General features: G+C 32.2%; 4 protein-coding genes across 6 annotated transcripts in view; 1 reads left to right on the forward strand and 3 right to left on the reverse strand.

Annotated features, from left to right (window-relative positions):
* LOC132741605 (uncharacterized oxidoreductase YjmC-like) overlaps positions 1-3,328 on the reverse strand; it is a 41,837-nt gene extending 38,509 nt beyond the window's left edge. Inside the window, exon 1 of one of the 3 annotated variants that reach the window (XM_060729816.1) lies at positions 3,172-3,328. In XM_060729816.1, coding sequence (XP_060585799.1) covers positions 3,172-3,187 — 16 coding nt within the window. In that variant the 5' untranslated portion in view covers positions 3,188-3,328. Of the gene's footprint in view, positions 1-2,637; positions 2,927-3,171 lie in introns of those variants that run through there. The other 2 variants (XM_060729815.1, XM_060729817.1) reach the window with 2 other exon arrangements.
* A 2,755-nt stretch (positions 3,329-6,083) lies between these two features.
* On the reverse strand, positions 6,084-7,842 carry LOC132741601 (uncharacterized oxidoreductase YjmC-like). The gene is made up of 4 exons (XM_060729811.1): positions 7,827-7,842; positions 7,360-7,391; positions 6,910-7,036; positions 6,084-6,198 (listed from the first exon to the last, which is right to left on the reverse strand). The coding sequence occupies exons 1-4, from the start codon at positions 7,840-7,842 to the stop codon at positions 6,092-6,094; spliced, it is 282 nt and encodes a 93-aa protein (XP_060585794.1). The 3' UTR covers positions 6,084-6,091.
* A 2,757-nt stretch (positions 7,843-10,599) lies between these two features.
* LOC132741612 (zinc-binding protein A33-like) lies at positions 10,600-11,787 on the forward strand. The gene has a single exon (XM_060729824.1). The coding sequence runs from the start codon at positions 10,600-10,602 to the stop codon at positions 11,785-11,787; it is 1,188 nt and encodes a 395-aa protein (XP_060585807.1).
* Positions 11,788-15,742: 3,955 nt separating this feature from the next.
* On the reverse strand, positions 15,743-18,320 carry LOC132741608 (uncharacterized). The gene is made up of 4 exons (XM_060729822.1): positions 18,216-18,320; positions 17,650-17,745; positions 16,945-17,055; positions 15,743-15,902 (listed from the first exon to the last, which is right to left on the reverse strand). Exons 1-4 carry the CDS (start codon positions 18,300-18,302, stop codon positions 15,855-15,857), a joined length of 342 nt encoding a protein of 113 aa, XP_060585805.1. The 5' UTR covers positions 18,303-18,320; the 3' UTR covers positions 15,743-15,854.
* Between the last annotated feature and the right edge of the window lie 49 nt (positions 18,321-18,369).

The following is an 18,369-nucleotide window of genomic DNA, read 5'->3' on the forward strand; positions in this document are numbered from 1 at the left end:
GAAGAGTTTTTAAATCACTATTAAATTTAGAAATTAAATCAAAGTTACGATTGTAAAATTTAGTAAAATATTTCCGTAATTTATGATAGCGGTAGCCCTGTTTTAGAAGCTTGCTGGTAATAAAAATATTCCGCTCGTTGAAATCCTTTACGTTGTTACAAGCTCTAGCGAATCTAATTAACTGAGAAACATAAACCCCGTAAGATGTTGCATGGGGTACGTCTCCATCCAAATGTGGATAATTAACTATACAAAAGTCAAAGTCATCTCTTTTATCATAAATTTTCGTGTGAATAGAATTGTTGTTGATAGTAATATGAAGATCCAAAAATGATGTACTAAAATTTCAAGAGTTCGTTTTATTAAGTTGTAGTTCATGCGGATAAATGTCAGACACCATTTGATCAAAATAAGGATTATCTAAATTAAAAATATCATCAAGGTATCTGGAAGTATTATTAAATGCGACTATAACATCTTGTTGTTTCTCTTCAGAGAGACTCAACATAAAGTCTCTTTCATAGCAGTACAAAAACAAATCGGCGACCAGGGGTGCACAATTAGTACCCATAGGAATTCCTATGATCTGTTTAAATAGGGTATTACCAAACCTGACATAAATGTTGTCTAAAAGAAAAGAGAGTGCTCTACAAACTTCGTCACAGGTCCACATAGTATAATGTTTAACAATACCGTTAGTAAAAAAAGCTTTGTTCGAATTACATGCTAGAAAGGTAACTTTTTCCCGTGCAAAAGTTTTCTGAATTAGGGAAATTAGTTTATCATTGATTAATTTATGTGGCAAAGTTGTATAAAGTGTAGAAAAATCGTATGTACTGACAGTTGAAGCTTGAAAGTTATTAATTTTGAATTTATCCAAGATTTCACCAGAATTTTTAATTGACCAAAAGAGATGTTTGCCTGTGTTTTCATAGACTTTATCACAATATCTAATTACATGTGTTTTAATGGCAGTCAAACAAGACGTCAATAAAATAGAAAGTTTACTTGTAGTGCAAGATGTAGAATTAGCAATAAATCTGGCTTTGTAAGGTTTTTTATGTAATTTAGGAATCCAATACATAATAGGAAGTTTGAGTTCTTTTTCATTAATTTGGACTGTAAGATTAGAAATATTAGTAATATGATTGTTTACAATGTCTTTTTCGGAGGCAGAGGTTTTAGAATACGCATTAGTGCTATTTAGTTCCTTATGCAAAACGTTAATGTAATGGATTCGTCAAACAATTATAATATTATTAGCCGCCTTGTCCGCTGGCACCAAAACAAATTTTGAATGAAAAGCTAGAATATCTTTTTTCAGATGTCTTAAAGTAAGTCTTGGTTTAGGTGGCAAAAGATGTTCATTTCCACGATAAAAATTAATACGTGAATCAATAATTTTAAAGATGTTACGTTTCCATGTAACTAGAGCATTACTATCCGCATTTTCACGGCGACACCATTTGACCGAAAAATCCTCTATAGATTCAGCAATCTGACCACGACAAGCATTAAAATCAATCTCAGAAGGAATTCTGTATTTAGGTCCTTTCAAGAATAAGTTACGAATTCTTTTGTCTGCAATTATATCAAAATTACCAGTGATTATATGGCCAAAATCTGAATTACAGAATTTAGAAGTATTGCAGTCTCAAGTTGTTGGAGTATTAGACTGAATATCTAAGTCAGAAACCACTTTGTTGTAATTAAATATGATATTTCTAACAATCCATTTCAAATTGCTATTGTACTCCATTTAGCCTCCTCGTTTTCATTTTCAGAGTCCACAAAAATCATATCGATTCCTTATTGTACTCAAATTATCAAAGTTCTGCAAAAATATTAAAAATTTGATGGTTGATGGTACGTCATTATGTGATACATGGTTAAGTAAAATGCTGAATCTGTAGTACTTTTACACAGCTGCAAAACCTATTATAGACTCGGCTCATCCAATATAGGATTGACAGGTGTGTAGTTGTTCCAACAGAATTCTGTATTTTACTCAACAATGAATAATAACCTCATAATATCAACAGACAAATCTGCGCTTAAAGATCATCTTAAATTAAAGACCGATTGGACTATTGGTCGACACCGTACATAAAACCGTTCACTTTAAAAGTTTCATATACTTTTTCGTATGCGATACAAAAATGACATTTTGATAGACCACCTGCTAACAAATGCCGTAATGTAAATTCATTAAAATCACGTTTGACTGCACTGCATAATGAAATAAGACAACTGTATCAAATATCTTTGAGATAAAACAAAGAAAAAGAACACACAAATATTTGTTTGAACCGACAAACGGTAATCTTCAGAGCGGCCCTCTGTATAGCATTTACCTCTACAACAACCATATCATTTCTTCACAAAGTAAAGGTAACCATTATATTTTACCTCTGAAACGTAGAGTGTTGCTTTGTAGAGGATATACTGCATAGCACGAGTTTAACAACATAATCAAGTTAACGCAACATACATGTATACTTTATGAAACATATTTACCTAACAATTCTTAATCTATAAAACACTGCTGTTAGTTAAGGAATCTGTAAGCTTAGCATAAATATAAACTTTAAACTATTTCACATATTTCATAATAGAAAATAATTATAACATACTCACCAGTTTATATGGCACCTGTATTCACATGAACCGTGTAAATATAACTTTAAACTTCTAAAGTGACCCTCTTATCAGTATATCTATGTGAAAATTATATTGTTAGACACGTTTTCACTCTGAACACTGGCAGTATTTCATCTGCATCGCTTCATATCATGTATAGTATGATTGTGTAGAATTAAAATGCGTACAACTTTGTAGATAAAAATATTCAACTCTAAGAGGGCGTGTGGCATATTCCGCCACATTGTTAAATTATATACAGTAAACAAGTATAAAATAACCTAAACAATTTCTTGCAAAACAACGACAACACCAACAGCAACAAAGACGAACAAAAAAAACACAAGAAAACAAACAAAATAAAAACGGAAAATCCAGATTAAAAAAAAATAAACTGCCAAGATAACATTGAAAGCAGGGGCATTCAACTTGATAACGAAAGAAATGAGCATTATGTCACTTTAAAGCTGCGTTCCCGCTTGAATTCACTCTGTATATTGAAAGGCGCAAGAATATTAAAGAAACACCTACCTTGCTTCCATCGCATGTTCACACCATCGTACCATCTTATATCGCGGGTACGGACGAAATAAAACAATCACGATTGTCCAAACGGAACACCGTACAAAATACTTTCGTTATTTTTACAAAATATTCATTAATGTACAAATCGCACAATAATTAAATGTAAAAAAGTATCTACTGATCAGGGGAAGTAACTGCTTCGGGGAGTTTGCACTAGCACGATTCACTTCCCCTAATCAGTTTAGATGTTATGATTTTCTAAATATCACGTGAGTTTTTTTTAAATGGAACATGCGCATCATTTTATTTGCTCGCATCCTTTTATTTGCTTGCTTTGACGAGATGAAACACAGTGTTTTATCGCAAATAAGTGTACAAGCTATCCATGGTATATCAGAAAGGTTTTTTATCAGAACATTTGAGTATGTAGTATTTTTGTTATAACCCGTGACACACTCATTCATCAAAACAAGCGATTTCTGCAAATCTTCTGTTCCCTTTCTATTGTTGTTTAGCAATACCGTGGTTTTTATGGTTAAAATATTATAGATTTACATTTTTTATCCACTAATGCATTTCTGTTTTGAATTACAATTATATAGTTTGGGCGAAATGGATACGGTACACTCTTTTTTCAAATGTGTTAAAGTTATATGAAATATTTTGTTTCAAAGTGTATCTAATAATTTCTCTCTCGTTATTTTCTTTTCTCACTTTTTCGCGGAAATTACCTTTATATAAGACTATTTTTTATTTCGTATATTGTTGTTTCTGATATTGTAATGTATGTATGACTAGATGAAAGAAACCTTTTATATTTTGGTCCATTATTATGAATGAATCAGAATTTGATTTTAATGTTCAAGGTAATAATTTGAAATTTGAATCAACTAGCATTTCCGGAAAGTGTTGGGTCGAGAAATACATGGAGTTTAATGTTGTCGACTTTCAAATTTTGTAGTTTTGTACAACGGACAACAAATAAGAAGTTAAAGGTAGGTTTAATTTGACCACAATGATATAAAGGGATAGGAGAAAAACACTTATACTTAATAACAAAAACATTGTGCGTAAGAAAGCTGCAATTAATTCGATAGGCGTGTGTGAATTATCAGAATTATCTGCCTTTTACGACTTCCAGAATGAGTGTCAATCGCATCTTTTCGGCTATATCCGCAAGTCTTCGGATAATTATTGACAATAGCCGAGATGCTCCGATTGCATAAATGTACTCAATCCCAACTTCTCGGCTATTATTCTTATACGAAAATTGACGGAAAGAGCCGAGAAGTTGCGAAAATTTACTTTGTTCTACTTGTTGGCGTTTGATTCTTCCTTTATTATGAAGAAGTTATTTTTAAAGTACAACACATGTATATCATCTGTAATTGAAATAATACAGCAATAGCACATTGTAAAATTGTTTTGACAGTGTGCCCATTTTTCAAACTTATTTTATTTAAATTATTATTTGTACAGCCATTATTCTGTAGTATTGTTTTAATTACAGAAGCTTCTAGATATCAGTGTAGGTAACTGTGTTCCAAGTTAAAGGGACTCCGCAAGAGTCGTCACTCAAATTGGGGTAAGAATAGCATTGGAACCCGATTCTTCAATTTATTTCTGTTTATATTTCAAAATTTTCTTTTGCATTTCTTTCTGTTTAAGTGTTCCAGCTGCTCTATAAGACAAATTCAAATTTGATGTTTCAATGCTTTTTGACCCCAGTCGAGTTCCTTTAAGTAATATGGTTACTGCCATCTTTTAAAAGAAGTAAAATGTACAGGTCAAGTGCAAAAGAGTCCGGAAAAATAAAAGCTTATAATGTTTGTGACAGCTAATAACGGCAGGCTTATGCCTGTAAACCATTCTCGGTAGAATAACCCAGATTGTTCTTGTACGTACAACCCTCAATTCGGGAACAAAGTGGAAAAAAACACAAACTTACGACATTTTTAATTTGGTTTGGATGGTACCAGATTCCACCTTGATTGTCACATTTTTCCATGTGTATTTTCTCTGAATCACCGGCTACCAACACCTCTGATTGACCATCTGCCTAGATTAAAATATTTTTTATTGATTCATATCCGACCAGCATTTATCTATTTGACAAATTATCTATGTTTGTTTGCAAAGATTCTCGCTAACTGTATGGAACAATGCTTGATGAACAAGCATTCCCTCTTTCAACCATTCAGCAACTTAAACATTTTAGTCTTTTCTCTGTTAAACAAACCACTCAGTATGTAACTACAATTGTTCTGCAAAACAGTGGGATGAGATATTTATTTTATTTTACCCAAAAAGGTCAATATTCAAGAACATTTTTTTTAAAGCTGAAACCAGACATTTGGAGTGAGGGCCATTCGGTTGTCAGCGGTTCGAAAATTGTTACACTCTGATGTGACATACAGCTATATAAAAAATGAATCGCGTAAGGTAAAATAAATGTTTGTGGCATTCAATGCATAGACTTACTGGTTCAAGATTCCTACAATGTAGCATGAGATCACTTAGTCTGTCTCCAAACCCAGGTGCAAACGCTTCCGGATCTACTGCAACCAAGCATTGGCCCTGAAATGAGAGTTTGGTCTCAGTATTAGCACGGCTATGACAGACAGCGTGTGGTGTGACATGTCGAAGCCAAAATAACGATGGATGATTTCGTTGGAAGGCTTGTAAATGATGGTTGAAATTTGAAGTATCTGTTTCAATATTGAATGTATCTTTAAAATAAAATATCGGTATAACAAAAAAGTAAAAGTTAATGAATACTAGTATTTTAACTTGATTCGAGAGATGTTTGCTGTTGTTTTAGAATAATCAGACATTAAGTGCATGTTTTGGCTCATTTAAATTTTAAGTTTTTTTTAGATCTAATAACCCAAAGACCGGATAAGGTTTGTGTACCAAGTTTGCTTGTCTATGAGATTTTTTTCCATTTCCGGACATTGTGAGCGTAATTGGCACCACTGAGTATTCCACAGAAAATCTCTACCATCATTGACAACCCATAGCCCTTGTACCCAGCTGAAAACAAATAAAACACACTTTATTTTTCGTAAATAAATAGATAATAGTTAATATAATTTGTTTCGGCAAAAGCATACTTTGACCTATTATTCATGTTACAAGCTCCATCATGGTGAAACATAACAGGAACTCAAGCTTTGACACAACGGAATTCCCATCGTTGGTGACACACGGTATATATTCCGTACATACTACAATACTTACATAATCCTTCGGTTAGCTCAATCGGTAGACTGTGAATCGGCCGACCCAGATTCGATTTCTGATTGATCAATCATGAAATCCCTTCTAATGTCATTCACGCAGTACGTATGCTCTGGCATGTAGAGAAGTAATCAGTTCCTTGCGAAAGTGAAAATAGTGAAACTGCTTGACAGTTTACCCAGGAACGATGCGGTGGCTGAACCGTGGTCTGGTAAATTCAATATGGCTCCTTCTCGTGATAGGGAGGGTAAACTGCCAACACAACCGCCACATTACCTATATTTACTTTAATTTAATTAGTATGTACAGAATATATATCAAGGGAAACCGAGGATGCGGGATTCCTTAAACTTTAATTGCTTCAGGAAGAAGTTTAGAACAAACAAAAGCATTGTGAACGAACAGTAGTGAAATCATGATTCATCAAATAAAAATAAGGACAATAATGGCTTTTGAAGGTAAAAAAAAGTTGAAGTGATAAGACTTATTTAAATATACACATACATGTATTCTCTGCTCCACTCAGAGGACTTAAACCTGTTGCTTGTTTAGGGTCTGTTGTTGATTTCCCATCTTTATCCACTGCCCAGCCAACAGGTATAGGTTGATCCTTGCGGTCCGCTGATTCTATCTAAAATTATTGGCAGAATTACAGTATTGTACTTTACAATGTTTGATAATCTCATAATACGCCTGACATTGCTATATACTTAGTAAAGAGGATTCATATCTACATTATAAATGAATATGTGTATATTCGTAGATTGCTCCTAATATAAAAGATAGAAAGGTAAAATAATTGTTCAAATATATATTGTGCCGTAAAAATAATGTCATCAATGAAAAGATCTTGTAACATTTTAAGACGGCACCAGTCATAGACAACGTGAACATAAGTATTTATGTAAACTCTTTTTGTGATATGTTGTTCCTATTACTTTCAAGTCCTGTTACCTTAAAGTTTAGTAAAGAACTTAACCGGCCACCTCAAACGAATTTGCCGTTAATCTATAACGAGATGGCGCACATTGTTCACTTTACTTTCAAGCAATGTCCGAAACAATGGAACCAAAATGAAAACTTAAGTTAAACATTTCCTAACTCCACGGCAGTGGTAGCCATATCTAATACGAAACAAGTGCCATCTTTGGCTGGTGCAACAACACATATCGGATTGGTACCCAGCACTTCCTGTTAGTCTCTCTTGGGAACCAGCAAAGGTGATGTATTTGTAAATACCAAAGCCTATATAAAAGAAAAATATCCTTAAAGAAGTTTTTTTAGATTAACAGTGATAAGCAATGCTAATATGTGGTGATCTATTTAGTAGGAAAAAAGTTATGAAACTAATAGAGCAAGAGTATGATCTACTTTTGAAGAGTAGTTAAAATAACTTAAGTAATACCTAGAGAATAACTTACATAACCAAATATACATTGAGTGGTATATAACATTTATTTATTTGAATATATCAGTATAAAAGTTGGAATATACTGGAAGCCAAGAAACAAACGATTTAATAGTTTGACTTTTTTTGTTTCATTCTGAAACAAATAAAGTTTAATGTGATGTTATACCTATTCAAGGGTATAAGTGAGTGAACAGGTGAAAGACAAAAGAAGTTCACTTTGCCATACTTCCTTTCAATTTTATAATTTACTTTGCATAAACAATAAATAACTCATATGGCCCATGAAATTTTCGGTAAATATACGTCAGAGTTTATCTGTAACATTCAATTTATAAAAAGAGTGGGACAGTCCTTTAACATTATAGGCAGATTTATAATTTATCCTAAATATTTTCCAATATTATCTGTTGATCAACCACTATAACGACTATCAATATTTTAAAATATATTTAATAAATTCTGCTCTACTCTACAATGAAAAAATGAGCATAATGTCACTTTAAGGATTCCTCATTCAGGATATATGCATTTTATGGCACCAATGCTCTTCCGTAATTTATTTTGTTCAACTTACAATCATTCCGTGTTTTAAAGCATGCAGACCATACCAGTCGGCGATTCCAAAATGATTTGAACCTATTCAAAATAAGTTAAATATAATTTACCTTTTTCATTTTGTACAGTATTAGCTTATAAGTATCGTTTCTTTTATTATTTCATTTAAAAAGGCACCAAATAAATGGAAAAGTACAGGTTAATAATTATTTGTATATCTGTGATAATATATATACTATGGTATGCACGGATAAATGGAAAGCAGCATTGTCATGACAATGGCTACATAAAATATTGAAACATGATTAAAAATTGATCTAATAATTAAAGGGGACATAACAAGTAAAGAAACTGCTGCAAAAATTTGTGCAAGCCTTGTCACTTCATATCCAATATGAACTAACAACGTGTGATCCATTGTATTCAAACATTTGAATTTTTTATCATTTCAATAAACTCTTAGGTTTTACAATACGTACAATGCTAAATGAAAATTACAAGGAAATTTTTAAAAAGAATATATTTATTCTTAATAATTTATACATATAAATCCTTTCAATTTTATTGATTTTAAGTCACTTGCGTAAGGATATACCTCGTGCCGACACCCAGCCATTTCCAGCGTCTTTTTCTTTCTTAATGGCAAGGTCCATGCAAAACCGACCAATCACAGGTCCCATAACAAATATGAAAAATATGAAAATCTCGAAAAGTTGCAGTATCTATATTTTCATATTCGAGTTGCCTTTTACTCTCCATAAATTAAGATTATAATGTACGGCAAGGCTGTATGAGATATGTAATGAACATTTTGAGTACATATTTATTCCTTCGTATATGTTCGCTTTAAACAGTCTGCGTCTCCAGAACTATGTGTAATAGTGTATTTCAAAACTCAATTTTGTACAAAAAGCTGACACATATACATATGAAAATAGCATACATGTACATACATGTAATTCATATGATACATATCAAAAACGTACGATGTACGATAAAATCATTTGATATTTACCTAGGATATTATTGCCTTCTACCAACGCTGTTGCTATGGTTTCCTTGACAATTTCTGGATTTCCAATTGCCACGGTTGTCTTCGTTTTCACGTCAGTTATATACATGTCTAAAATGAATTAATAAATGAATGAGTGAGTGAGTGAGTGAGTGAGTGAGTGAGTGAAGGAATGAGTGAGTGTGTCAATGAGTAAATGTGAACCAGTGAATGCGTGAGTGAGTGAGTGAATGATTTAATGAATGAATGAGTGAGTGAATGAATGAATGAGTGAGTGAGATAGTGAATGAGTGAGTGAGTGAGTGAGTGAATGAGTGAATTAATAAAATAATGAATTAATCAGACGGGCTTTATGAGTAAGAAACTAATAACAAATTCAAGACAAACATTGTATGCCAAAAAACAAGTTTCTACATCTGTGAATTAATTATCATTGTTAATCGATATAATATTAATTATGTCCAAGGTTTTCATGATAAGAGGAGTCTTACATTCAGCACAGCCTTGAATGTTATAACTGTAATTAAACTCGATAACAAATTCAACATGTAAGATCCTCTTCTATATATCTTAACATAAATAATGACTTCTGACCTTGTTTGTCATGATAACCAATAATCTAGTATTCACGATTTAAAACGAAGATGTTCTACATGTGAATCTATGTTGTGCTTTCTTCTTCATTGATCTGTGTTATCTCGTAATTCGCACTATACATGTATTAAATATCTTTAATAGCAGACGACTATATCGCCCTGCTTTTTATAATTTTCATACATAAATTCTACCCATTATTATTGTTGTACACTCAATTTTTATCTGATTGATCGAAAAAGACATTAAACCTATACATAGCGTAGAATGAGTATAAAATGCAGACAATAATGAGCAGATGAATCAACTAATAAGTTAAAAACCCATTTGTTATACACCAATTTAATAAAGAAAAAAACATCAATCGGATCGTCCCCGGCTGTCAGTTATAATGTCCTTATCCGTAAATTGACGGAAAGGGCCGAAAAGTAGCGATTGAAAAAAAACCCATTCGTTAGCTACCGATTAAAAAGCATAAATGCAAAGGGGATCCGTATGAATTAAATTGTTTTATTTACTTCCGCATTCCGACTACATGTAGCGACAGTAACCGGGTACAAAGTACAAATATAACACACAGGTATATAGACATTGCATTTGATAGGATTAACGTTATTTCAAAATGGCTGAAAACAATGCAGGAAATGAAGTGTCTGGGCGAGTTAAGGGAATTATGTGTCAACCATGTTTCAATAACAATAAACAAACAACAGCGGACAAGTTTTGTCCAACTTGTAATGAATTTCAGTGTTTGGATTGTTCCAAAGTTCACTACACTCACGCCTTCTTAAAAAGTCACAAGTTAGTGAATGCAAATGAGTCGAAAACGAAACAAGGCTCGTTTGATATGAAAGGATTAGACCAATGTGATCAACATCAGAAAGTTCTAGAATTCTTCTGCGAAGATGAGAATCAGCTCTGCTGCAGTACATGTGCTATTGTTGGTCATCGTAAATGTCACAGCGTTGTGGAAATTCTGAAGGTCGCCGGAAGGTCAACAAATACAAAGTCAACGTTAAAGGTTAAAATGGAGGAAGTGAGACAGAAGGCGTACAAAATCGTAGACAGCATTGTCTCATCAAAAGAGAAACTAGATGAAGATGCTAAAGAAATACCAGTCAAAATACGGCAAATGCGGGATGAAGTAATGAAAATGTTTGACGAGTTGGAAGTTTCCGTTGTTAAAGACGTTCAATCGTTTCGGAAAGAGACATTAGACAAGCTGACAATAAAGCAGTCTCAGAACGAAAAATATCTAGCTGATATAACAGCATATCTGGAAACGATTGACGACGTGTATCAGAACGGATCTTTGGCACAACAGTTCATAGTAGAGCAGAAGATGAAGAATGACGTCGATGTTCTTCACACAAATGTCGATGCAGAATGTCATGATTTAAAGACAGTGACAGTAAGCTTTGATTTTGATGAAACATTAAAACTTCCTCCTCTGTCAGTCACTGATTATATACCAGGACAGCTGACTTTAAAATCCTGTCTATCAGAGGTAGCCAGTACTATATCTCCTGTTAACAAAGCAATGATACTTACACCAATAAAGTCCATTGATTTAAAGCAGAAAAAGGATGATGACAAAGAGCCATATTATACAGGGATTGATTTTTTACCTGATGGTAGACTTGTTGCTGTGGATAATAAAAACAAGAAATTATTAGTTTACAATGAGAAGCTTGAGAAAGCAGGATCATATCAGTTATCTTACCCTCCACAATCCGTTGTTGCTGTATGTGATGAGGAAGTAGCGGTCACAAGTGCCAATGGATTTAAAGTTAGACATTCTCAATGTTAACAAATCTAATGACATAACTTTAGATAGAACAATTAAAGTGACATCAAAATATGACTCGATATGTCAAAAAGATGATAAACATTTTGTCGGCGGGACAATTGATCATTCAACACCTGTTCGTATTATATCATCTACAGGAGAAGAGAAAGATTTCAATATTAACTTTCCGAATAAGTCATATCCTATAGGCACAAGCGCTTGTACTTACATAAGGAGCAGTGATAAAGTGGTGCTTACAGATAGATACGAGCATACTGTCTACATATATGACGTCAAGACAAACACGAGAGTCGTGGTGAAGGATGATCAGATAAAGGAGCCGCGTGGTGTAGCAGTTGGTCCCTCTGATACTATCCTGGTTTGTAGTGAAAATACAAACTCCATTGTACAGATATCACAAACTGGACAAATATTATCATCGTACAAGATAGATATGAACTATCCAAGTAGAATTTGTATCTCACGTGATAAATCATTTCTTGCAATAGCAAACGTATGTGGCGGTGAGACAAAACTACAGAAGTTTAAAATATCATATTGAAGACATTGATTTTGACATTATTATGTTTAACAAGTAATACAGCACGTTTAGTCATCAGTAAAAATAACAAAATCAAAAGTTGAGATATTTTTGAATTCATGCAACTTTATATTCCAAAAAAATATATAGTCAGTCTAAGAAATAAGAATTCAGAAGAAATCAACGAGTTTTTTATTACTGAAATATTGTACATTGTACATTGTAAATCATTATCAATAGTACATATAAATTCATTAATGTGTATTATTCTTATTATTTTTATGACATCTCATATTATAAAATTTTCTCCCAAATTATCAGCAACCATTTATTAGTTGCTAACATTTCTATATATTGGACAACGAGTACATGTGTATCTCTTCTTAAATGCTGCTATTACCATGAAATCAGTTATTATTACATAAATCAATGTTTTCATAACGACTAGATTTTAGACGTATCGGTACAACATACCTGAATTTAGCAAAATTTAATGTTCTTAAAGAATATTTCCTTCAACATAACATTTTGTTTTAAAATCAAATATTGTATAGCTTTGTAGAGTGTCAAATGTATTATAAATGATGAACTTTGTATTACAAATGTAATGTATCTTTTGTATTATAAATGATGAACTTTGTATTACAAATGTAATGTATCTTTTGTATTATAAATGATGAACTTTGTATTACAAATGTAATGTATCTTTTGTATTATAAATGATGAACTTTGTATTACAATGTAATGTATCATAATGTTGGTGAACGTCAAAATAAAATTACTATTACGTATATTTTTATATTTCTTATTCTTTTGATATGTCAAATTTGTGTTTTATTGTGTTTGAATAATGGATTTAGGGCATTTTAGATGTCTAACAACTGACTAACGCAGCTCTAAATGTGAGTAATGTGTCATAAAGGTAGCAAAAAGTAAACAAAGTAGTAGTTTGACTGCCATACAAAATACTAATTCACTTTAATAATGATACCGATTACCAACAGAGCTTTAGTTGCAAAATATAGTCCATTTATATGGCAAATGAGTATTACTGTGAAAACTGTAACAAAATTCTTTTTTGGGAAATAAAAAAAAGCATTTCTGAATCATAATGGGCCTTTAAATAAACTGAATTATTGTTGTTTCGAAATATCTTTTTGTATATTCGAGTATGTATTTCCGTTAAAAGTATATATTTTAATTGACGACTAATTGAGTACATGAACAGGTTGCTTGATCATTAAATGTCTATATTTGTATTGTTAACACTTTATCATCATTTTTATCTTCTTTTTTTCATGGTTGTAATGGACATGCAATATGTGAAATGAGTCATGATTCTAGATTCCAAGCTTGCTATCGATTGATATTGATTGATTTTTCTGAACTTTTCTCATGACATGACAATAACATCTAATTAATAAGACAAGATATAAAACCTAAAAATAGTAAAGCAAATAAACCCGTTTATACTCGATTGTTTTCCATTCAAACATATTTAGTTAAAATTTTGAAAAGATCATATCATTATAATATAACTAAAGTCGAGTGTTACATTAAGACTGATTGCTTTTTGTTCAATTTTTAGATTCTACAGACAGTCTACGTCCACTCATTTCAGGCTTTCCTCAATCTGTAAAATTGAAAAGTCAAAGTCAAACAATGTTACATTTAAACAACGCTAGTAGTCCTTGTCTAGAGTTATGGTGGTCTTCTTTGCCATATAATTCGTCAAAAACTAACTGATTCAAAACAAATTAATCTATTGCTAGATTTATTCATTTTTAAAGAAATAAAGAACTTGCGTCAGTTTAAAGAATAAAATAAAACGATTTATTTACAATGAATCTAAATTCACACTGAATATCTTCTTATATTTAATCAGCTAGAGCCTCTTCATGTAGGAACGGAAGTTAAATTTCAGCACCTTCAGCTACTACTATAAACATGTAGATCTATATTTTAACCCTGGTATGTATACTGATATATTAAATAGATCTGCACACTAGATAATCTAGCATTTTAACATTTTCAATATTCGACATTGTTCCCACTTGAATTCATTAAGGAGCGAGAATATTTAAAAAAAAACTTCTATAGACAAATGAATTCTGCATGTTAACTCTACAAACACAAGTACATGAATTCTACTTTTGTGTGTGTATTTGCGTTTATTTATACCCGCCACCGGTTGCCCATATGGGCGAGTCCTCCAGAAGAGTATTAGTCATTTTATTTTTTCATGAATTCTACAGTACAGTGTACGAGTTTTTATATAACTCGTGTAAAGTGACGGTCACGGTAATGCTGTTTCTCTTGTGCAGGTCAAAACGAAATCAACTCGGGACGTTTTGAGGACACAATACCAAAATAGCAGCCATTTTGTTACCGTCCAACATACTTTCGTTATTTTTACGAAATATTCATTAATATACAAAAAGCGTAAATAATTAAATATAAAAGAAACTTAAAGTATTTGGGAGTTTAGCTTTTTAATCTTATGATAAGGGGAAGTAACTGCTTCGGGGAGTTTGCAAAACGCATAGCAAGAGACAACTATTTTTCCCCTTGTAAAACGCAGAGTTAAGTGTGTTTATTAACATTAATAAAATCTAAAGGTTTTCCAGAACATTTGAGTACAGTTATTATGGCAAACGAAAGCATTCGACTCACTGTCGTTTAAAAAAACATGGTATTTATATTTAAAATATTATAGATTTACTTTTGTATCGAACTACTGCATAGCTTTTTTGAACTACAATTACAATCATGTATTTGGTTCTGGCGAAACGGATACCGTAGGCCTACACCATTTGTTGTTGTTGTTCCAATTTGTTATTTGTATGCCATATTCTTTCATAGAGTGTCTCATTATACACGAGTATTTAATAACACATTATTGTGCTTAAAGGCCCATTATGCCCTAGAAATGATTTTATCTATATTTTTCAAAAGCTTGTGAATTTTAATCTCATGTTATGGTTTCCAAAAAGATTTTACCGGTCAATAACATATTTTGCTTCCGTTACTGTTTTGCAATTAGTTAGTACAATTGTAGAGATTCAGTATTTTATATGGATGTCAAAATACTATATTGATTACAGTTTGCCATTTTTATGATATATAAAAGTGCTACATTTTAGGTGACAAGCATCTTACATGCTCTAAAACCATTATTTACTCTTTATAAAACTCATGTTTGCCTTATCTGAACAAGGAAATAATTTATTTGTTTCTAAGGCATCAAGTGCTTTAAGATAGCTGCAATTATATGTGAGAATTATCTTTATAAATGTACTCAATCGGAACTTCTCGGCTATAACATGTATTCATAATTCTTGTATTAAGTTTGAAGGAAATATGTGATTGAAATGTGCTTTGTCCTTTTAGATAGCGGATGATTATTCCTTTGTTATAAAGAAGTTTATAAAGAAGTACAACACATATAAATATTCAGTAATTGTAATAATACACAACAGTAGCACATAGTAAAAATGATTTGACAGTGTGTCCATTTGACTGTGATCTTGAATTTGCGTTCAGCCTTCTACAGTGTTTTCATTGGCTCAATTTGTAATGACGCAGCTATATCATTCTGAAATAAAATAAAAAATATTCTATATTACATCGAGTATATATATTGTCTGTCGAGTTGATTTTAATATTTATTTGTACATACATTATACTGTATAAATTATTCCATTACAAAAAGATTATAAAGATCGAGAGGTATGGTTATTATATCCTTTAAATTTCATAAAATATGTAGACGGCCGAGGACAAAAGCACAATTTGAAAAAGTAAAATCTTATAAAGACAGGCTCATAATTTGTGCATGACTAGATTCATTGGTAAGGGCATGATAATTATAAATCTTTAAAGCTGCACGCCTCCAGATGAGCCAAAATATTTCAAGAAAGTCTTTAGAAAAATGTATTAAGATCTATAGAAAAGTTATAATATTCAATATTTAATTAATCATTTACATGTTATATGCGATTAATGACAGTTTTTGCAGTATCAGTCACTGTAATTCTACTGCGTTACTAATGCAGTAAGAGGTATTTATGTATATTTTGACATCTTTTTGGTTATTAACGTGGATTGTAAGTACCGTTTGCAATGTGTTAATTACTTTCTTTGATCACCTCACAATATTTAACTTTAAAAAAAATTCATGACAATAAGCATAAATATGGAGGCATGCTGCTTTAAAAGCGTTTGTTAATGCAAAAATATGCATGTTGTTTTGAAAATGTTGGCAAACGACAATACCAGGGTGTGAGTGCATCAATAAATAATGCTTCGCATGTACATATGTACTAAATTTCCATTCAATGAATGTATATCTGTTAGCAAAATGATAGTTTCTTTGAAAATCAGCTGGATTTCTGCTTTACTGTCTAAAAATGTAATTTCATAAAAGTCAGCACATAAAACGGTATATTACATACCAAAAGTCAACGTTGTTGTGGATAATCTCTCGGAGGTCAAAACTGCTTGTTAATTAATTAATTAATTAATTAATTACAATAACAAGCTTAAATGACAAATGAGAATAAATCATCAATATATATTTAAGCAATTATTCACAGACGCGTTACGGTCAATCCAAGGTTAAAGTTAAAAAAACTTACGGCATTTTTAATTTGGTTTGGATGGTACCAGATTCCACCTTGATTGTCACATTTTTCCATGTGTATCCTCTCCGGATCACCGGCTACCAACACTTCTGATTGACCATCTGCCTAGATTAAAATATGATTTATTGATTCATATTCGACTTGCATTTTGATTTTTGACAGTTTTCTATATATCAACTAATATCAAATGTTAAATTGCTATAACGAGATTTGTTTATAAAATGTGCAAGAAGTGTGGTGGAATGGCCGAGAACTTAGCGCGCCGGACTAGTAATCTAAGGATTATATTAGCAATCTACGGATAGCTGGCCGCGTGGGTTCAAATCCTTTCAGGGGCAAGACGTTGTTTTATTGGGCAAGAAACTTTGCACGCATTGCTTGGTACTGCTTGGTGCCAGAAACGGTTTCGAAAGTGTTCAAATACACTTTCAACACAATCGAACAAAGAGAAATTGGTAAATTAAACATAAGTGAATGCATACTGTATTTACAGTTTTCTGAACTTAACTGTTTATATGCAAAGATTCTCGCTTACTTCAATCTATCAGCAACTAAATAAGTTTAACACGATGTAATTAATCCATTCACTGTTTAAGATTTTTGTAAACCACTCAATAGAGACATGGATAGCAAGATCCCAAGTATATAACATCCCACGGAGGGTAATAAATGTTTTCGACATTCAATGTATATACTTACTGGTTCAAGATTCCTACAATGTAGCATGAGATCACTTAGTCTGTCTGCAAACCCAGGCGCAAACGCTTCCGGGTCTACTGCAACAAAGCACTGGCCCTGAAAACGAGAGTATGACCTTTTGTATCAACACGGCTATAGAAGACAGTTTGTGGTGTGATATGTCAAAAGGGTCCGTACTCTCAGTGCCTGAAAGGCTGGATTGACCCTTATTACGCGTAGAATACATACACAGAAATATTGAAACCGAAATAACGCTGGCATGGTGATTTCGATGGAATAACTGTGAATTTGACAATGGAAGGCTTGTTAATGCTGGTTGAAATTTGAAGTAAACTTGTATCTGTTTTAACATTACATGCATCTTTAAACCGAAATACCGGTTTGACAAAAAAGCCAAAGCTAGTATTGAAGTATTTTAATTTGTTTCGAGGAATGTTTACTTTCGAAATTTGCTACATGAAGTCGCTTTAGAACAATCGGACATAAAGTACCTGCTTATAATTAATTTAATAATTTTCATTACATTTTATATCTTATAACCCAAAGATCAGATAAGTTTTGTGTACCAAGTTTGCTTGTCTTTGCTGAGATTCCTTCCATTTTCGGACATGGTGAGCACCACTGAGTATTCCACAGAAAATGTCTACCATCATCGACTACTAATATCCCTTGTACCCGGCTTAAAACAAATAAAACACACTTTATCTTCGTGCTGACTTG

This window comes from Ruditapes philippinarum, unplaced genomic scaffold (assembly GCF_026571515.1).
Source record: "Ruditapes philippinarum isolate M1 unplaced genomic scaffold, ASM2657151v2 ctg1359_1_1_1_1, whole genome shotgun sequence".
Classification (NCBI taxonomy): Eukaryota; Metazoa; Mollusca; class Bivalvia; order Venerida; family Veneridae; genus Ruditapes; species Ruditapes philippinarum.

What these genes read in the sequence shown, in the direction of transcription:
- LOC132741601 (XM_060729811.1), bottom strand. An exon ending in GTTCTTTACTAAACTTTAAG is followed by an intron (nt 7,037 to 7,359) that starts GTAACAGGACTT and finishes CAATAATTTTAG; the next exon opens with ATAGAATCAGCGGACCGCAA. An exon ending in GAGTGGAGCAGAGAATACAT is followed by an intron (nt 6,199 to 6,909) that starts GTATGTGTATAT and finishes ATTTGTTTTCAG; the next exon opens with CTGGGTACAAGGGCTATGGG.
- LOC132741612 (XM_060729824.1), top strand. Translation starts at nt 10,600, where the DNA reads ATGGCTGAAAACAATGCAGGAAATGAAGTGTCTGGGCGAGTTAAGGGA.
- LOC132741608 (XM_060729822.1), bottom strand. Translation starts at nt 18,302, where the DNA reads ATGATGGTAGACATTTTCTGTGGAATACTCAGTGGTGCTCACCATGTC. An exon ending in AGCAAAGACAAGCAAACTTG is followed by an intron (nt 17,746 to 18,215) that starts GTACACAAAACT and finishes TCTCGTTTTCAG; the next exon opens with GGCCAGTGCTTTGTTGCAGT. An exon ending in ATTGTAGGAATCTTGAACCA is followed by an intron (nt 17,056 to 17,649) that starts GTAAGTATATAC and finishes ATTTTAATCTAG; the next exon opens with GCAGATGGTCAATCAGAAGT.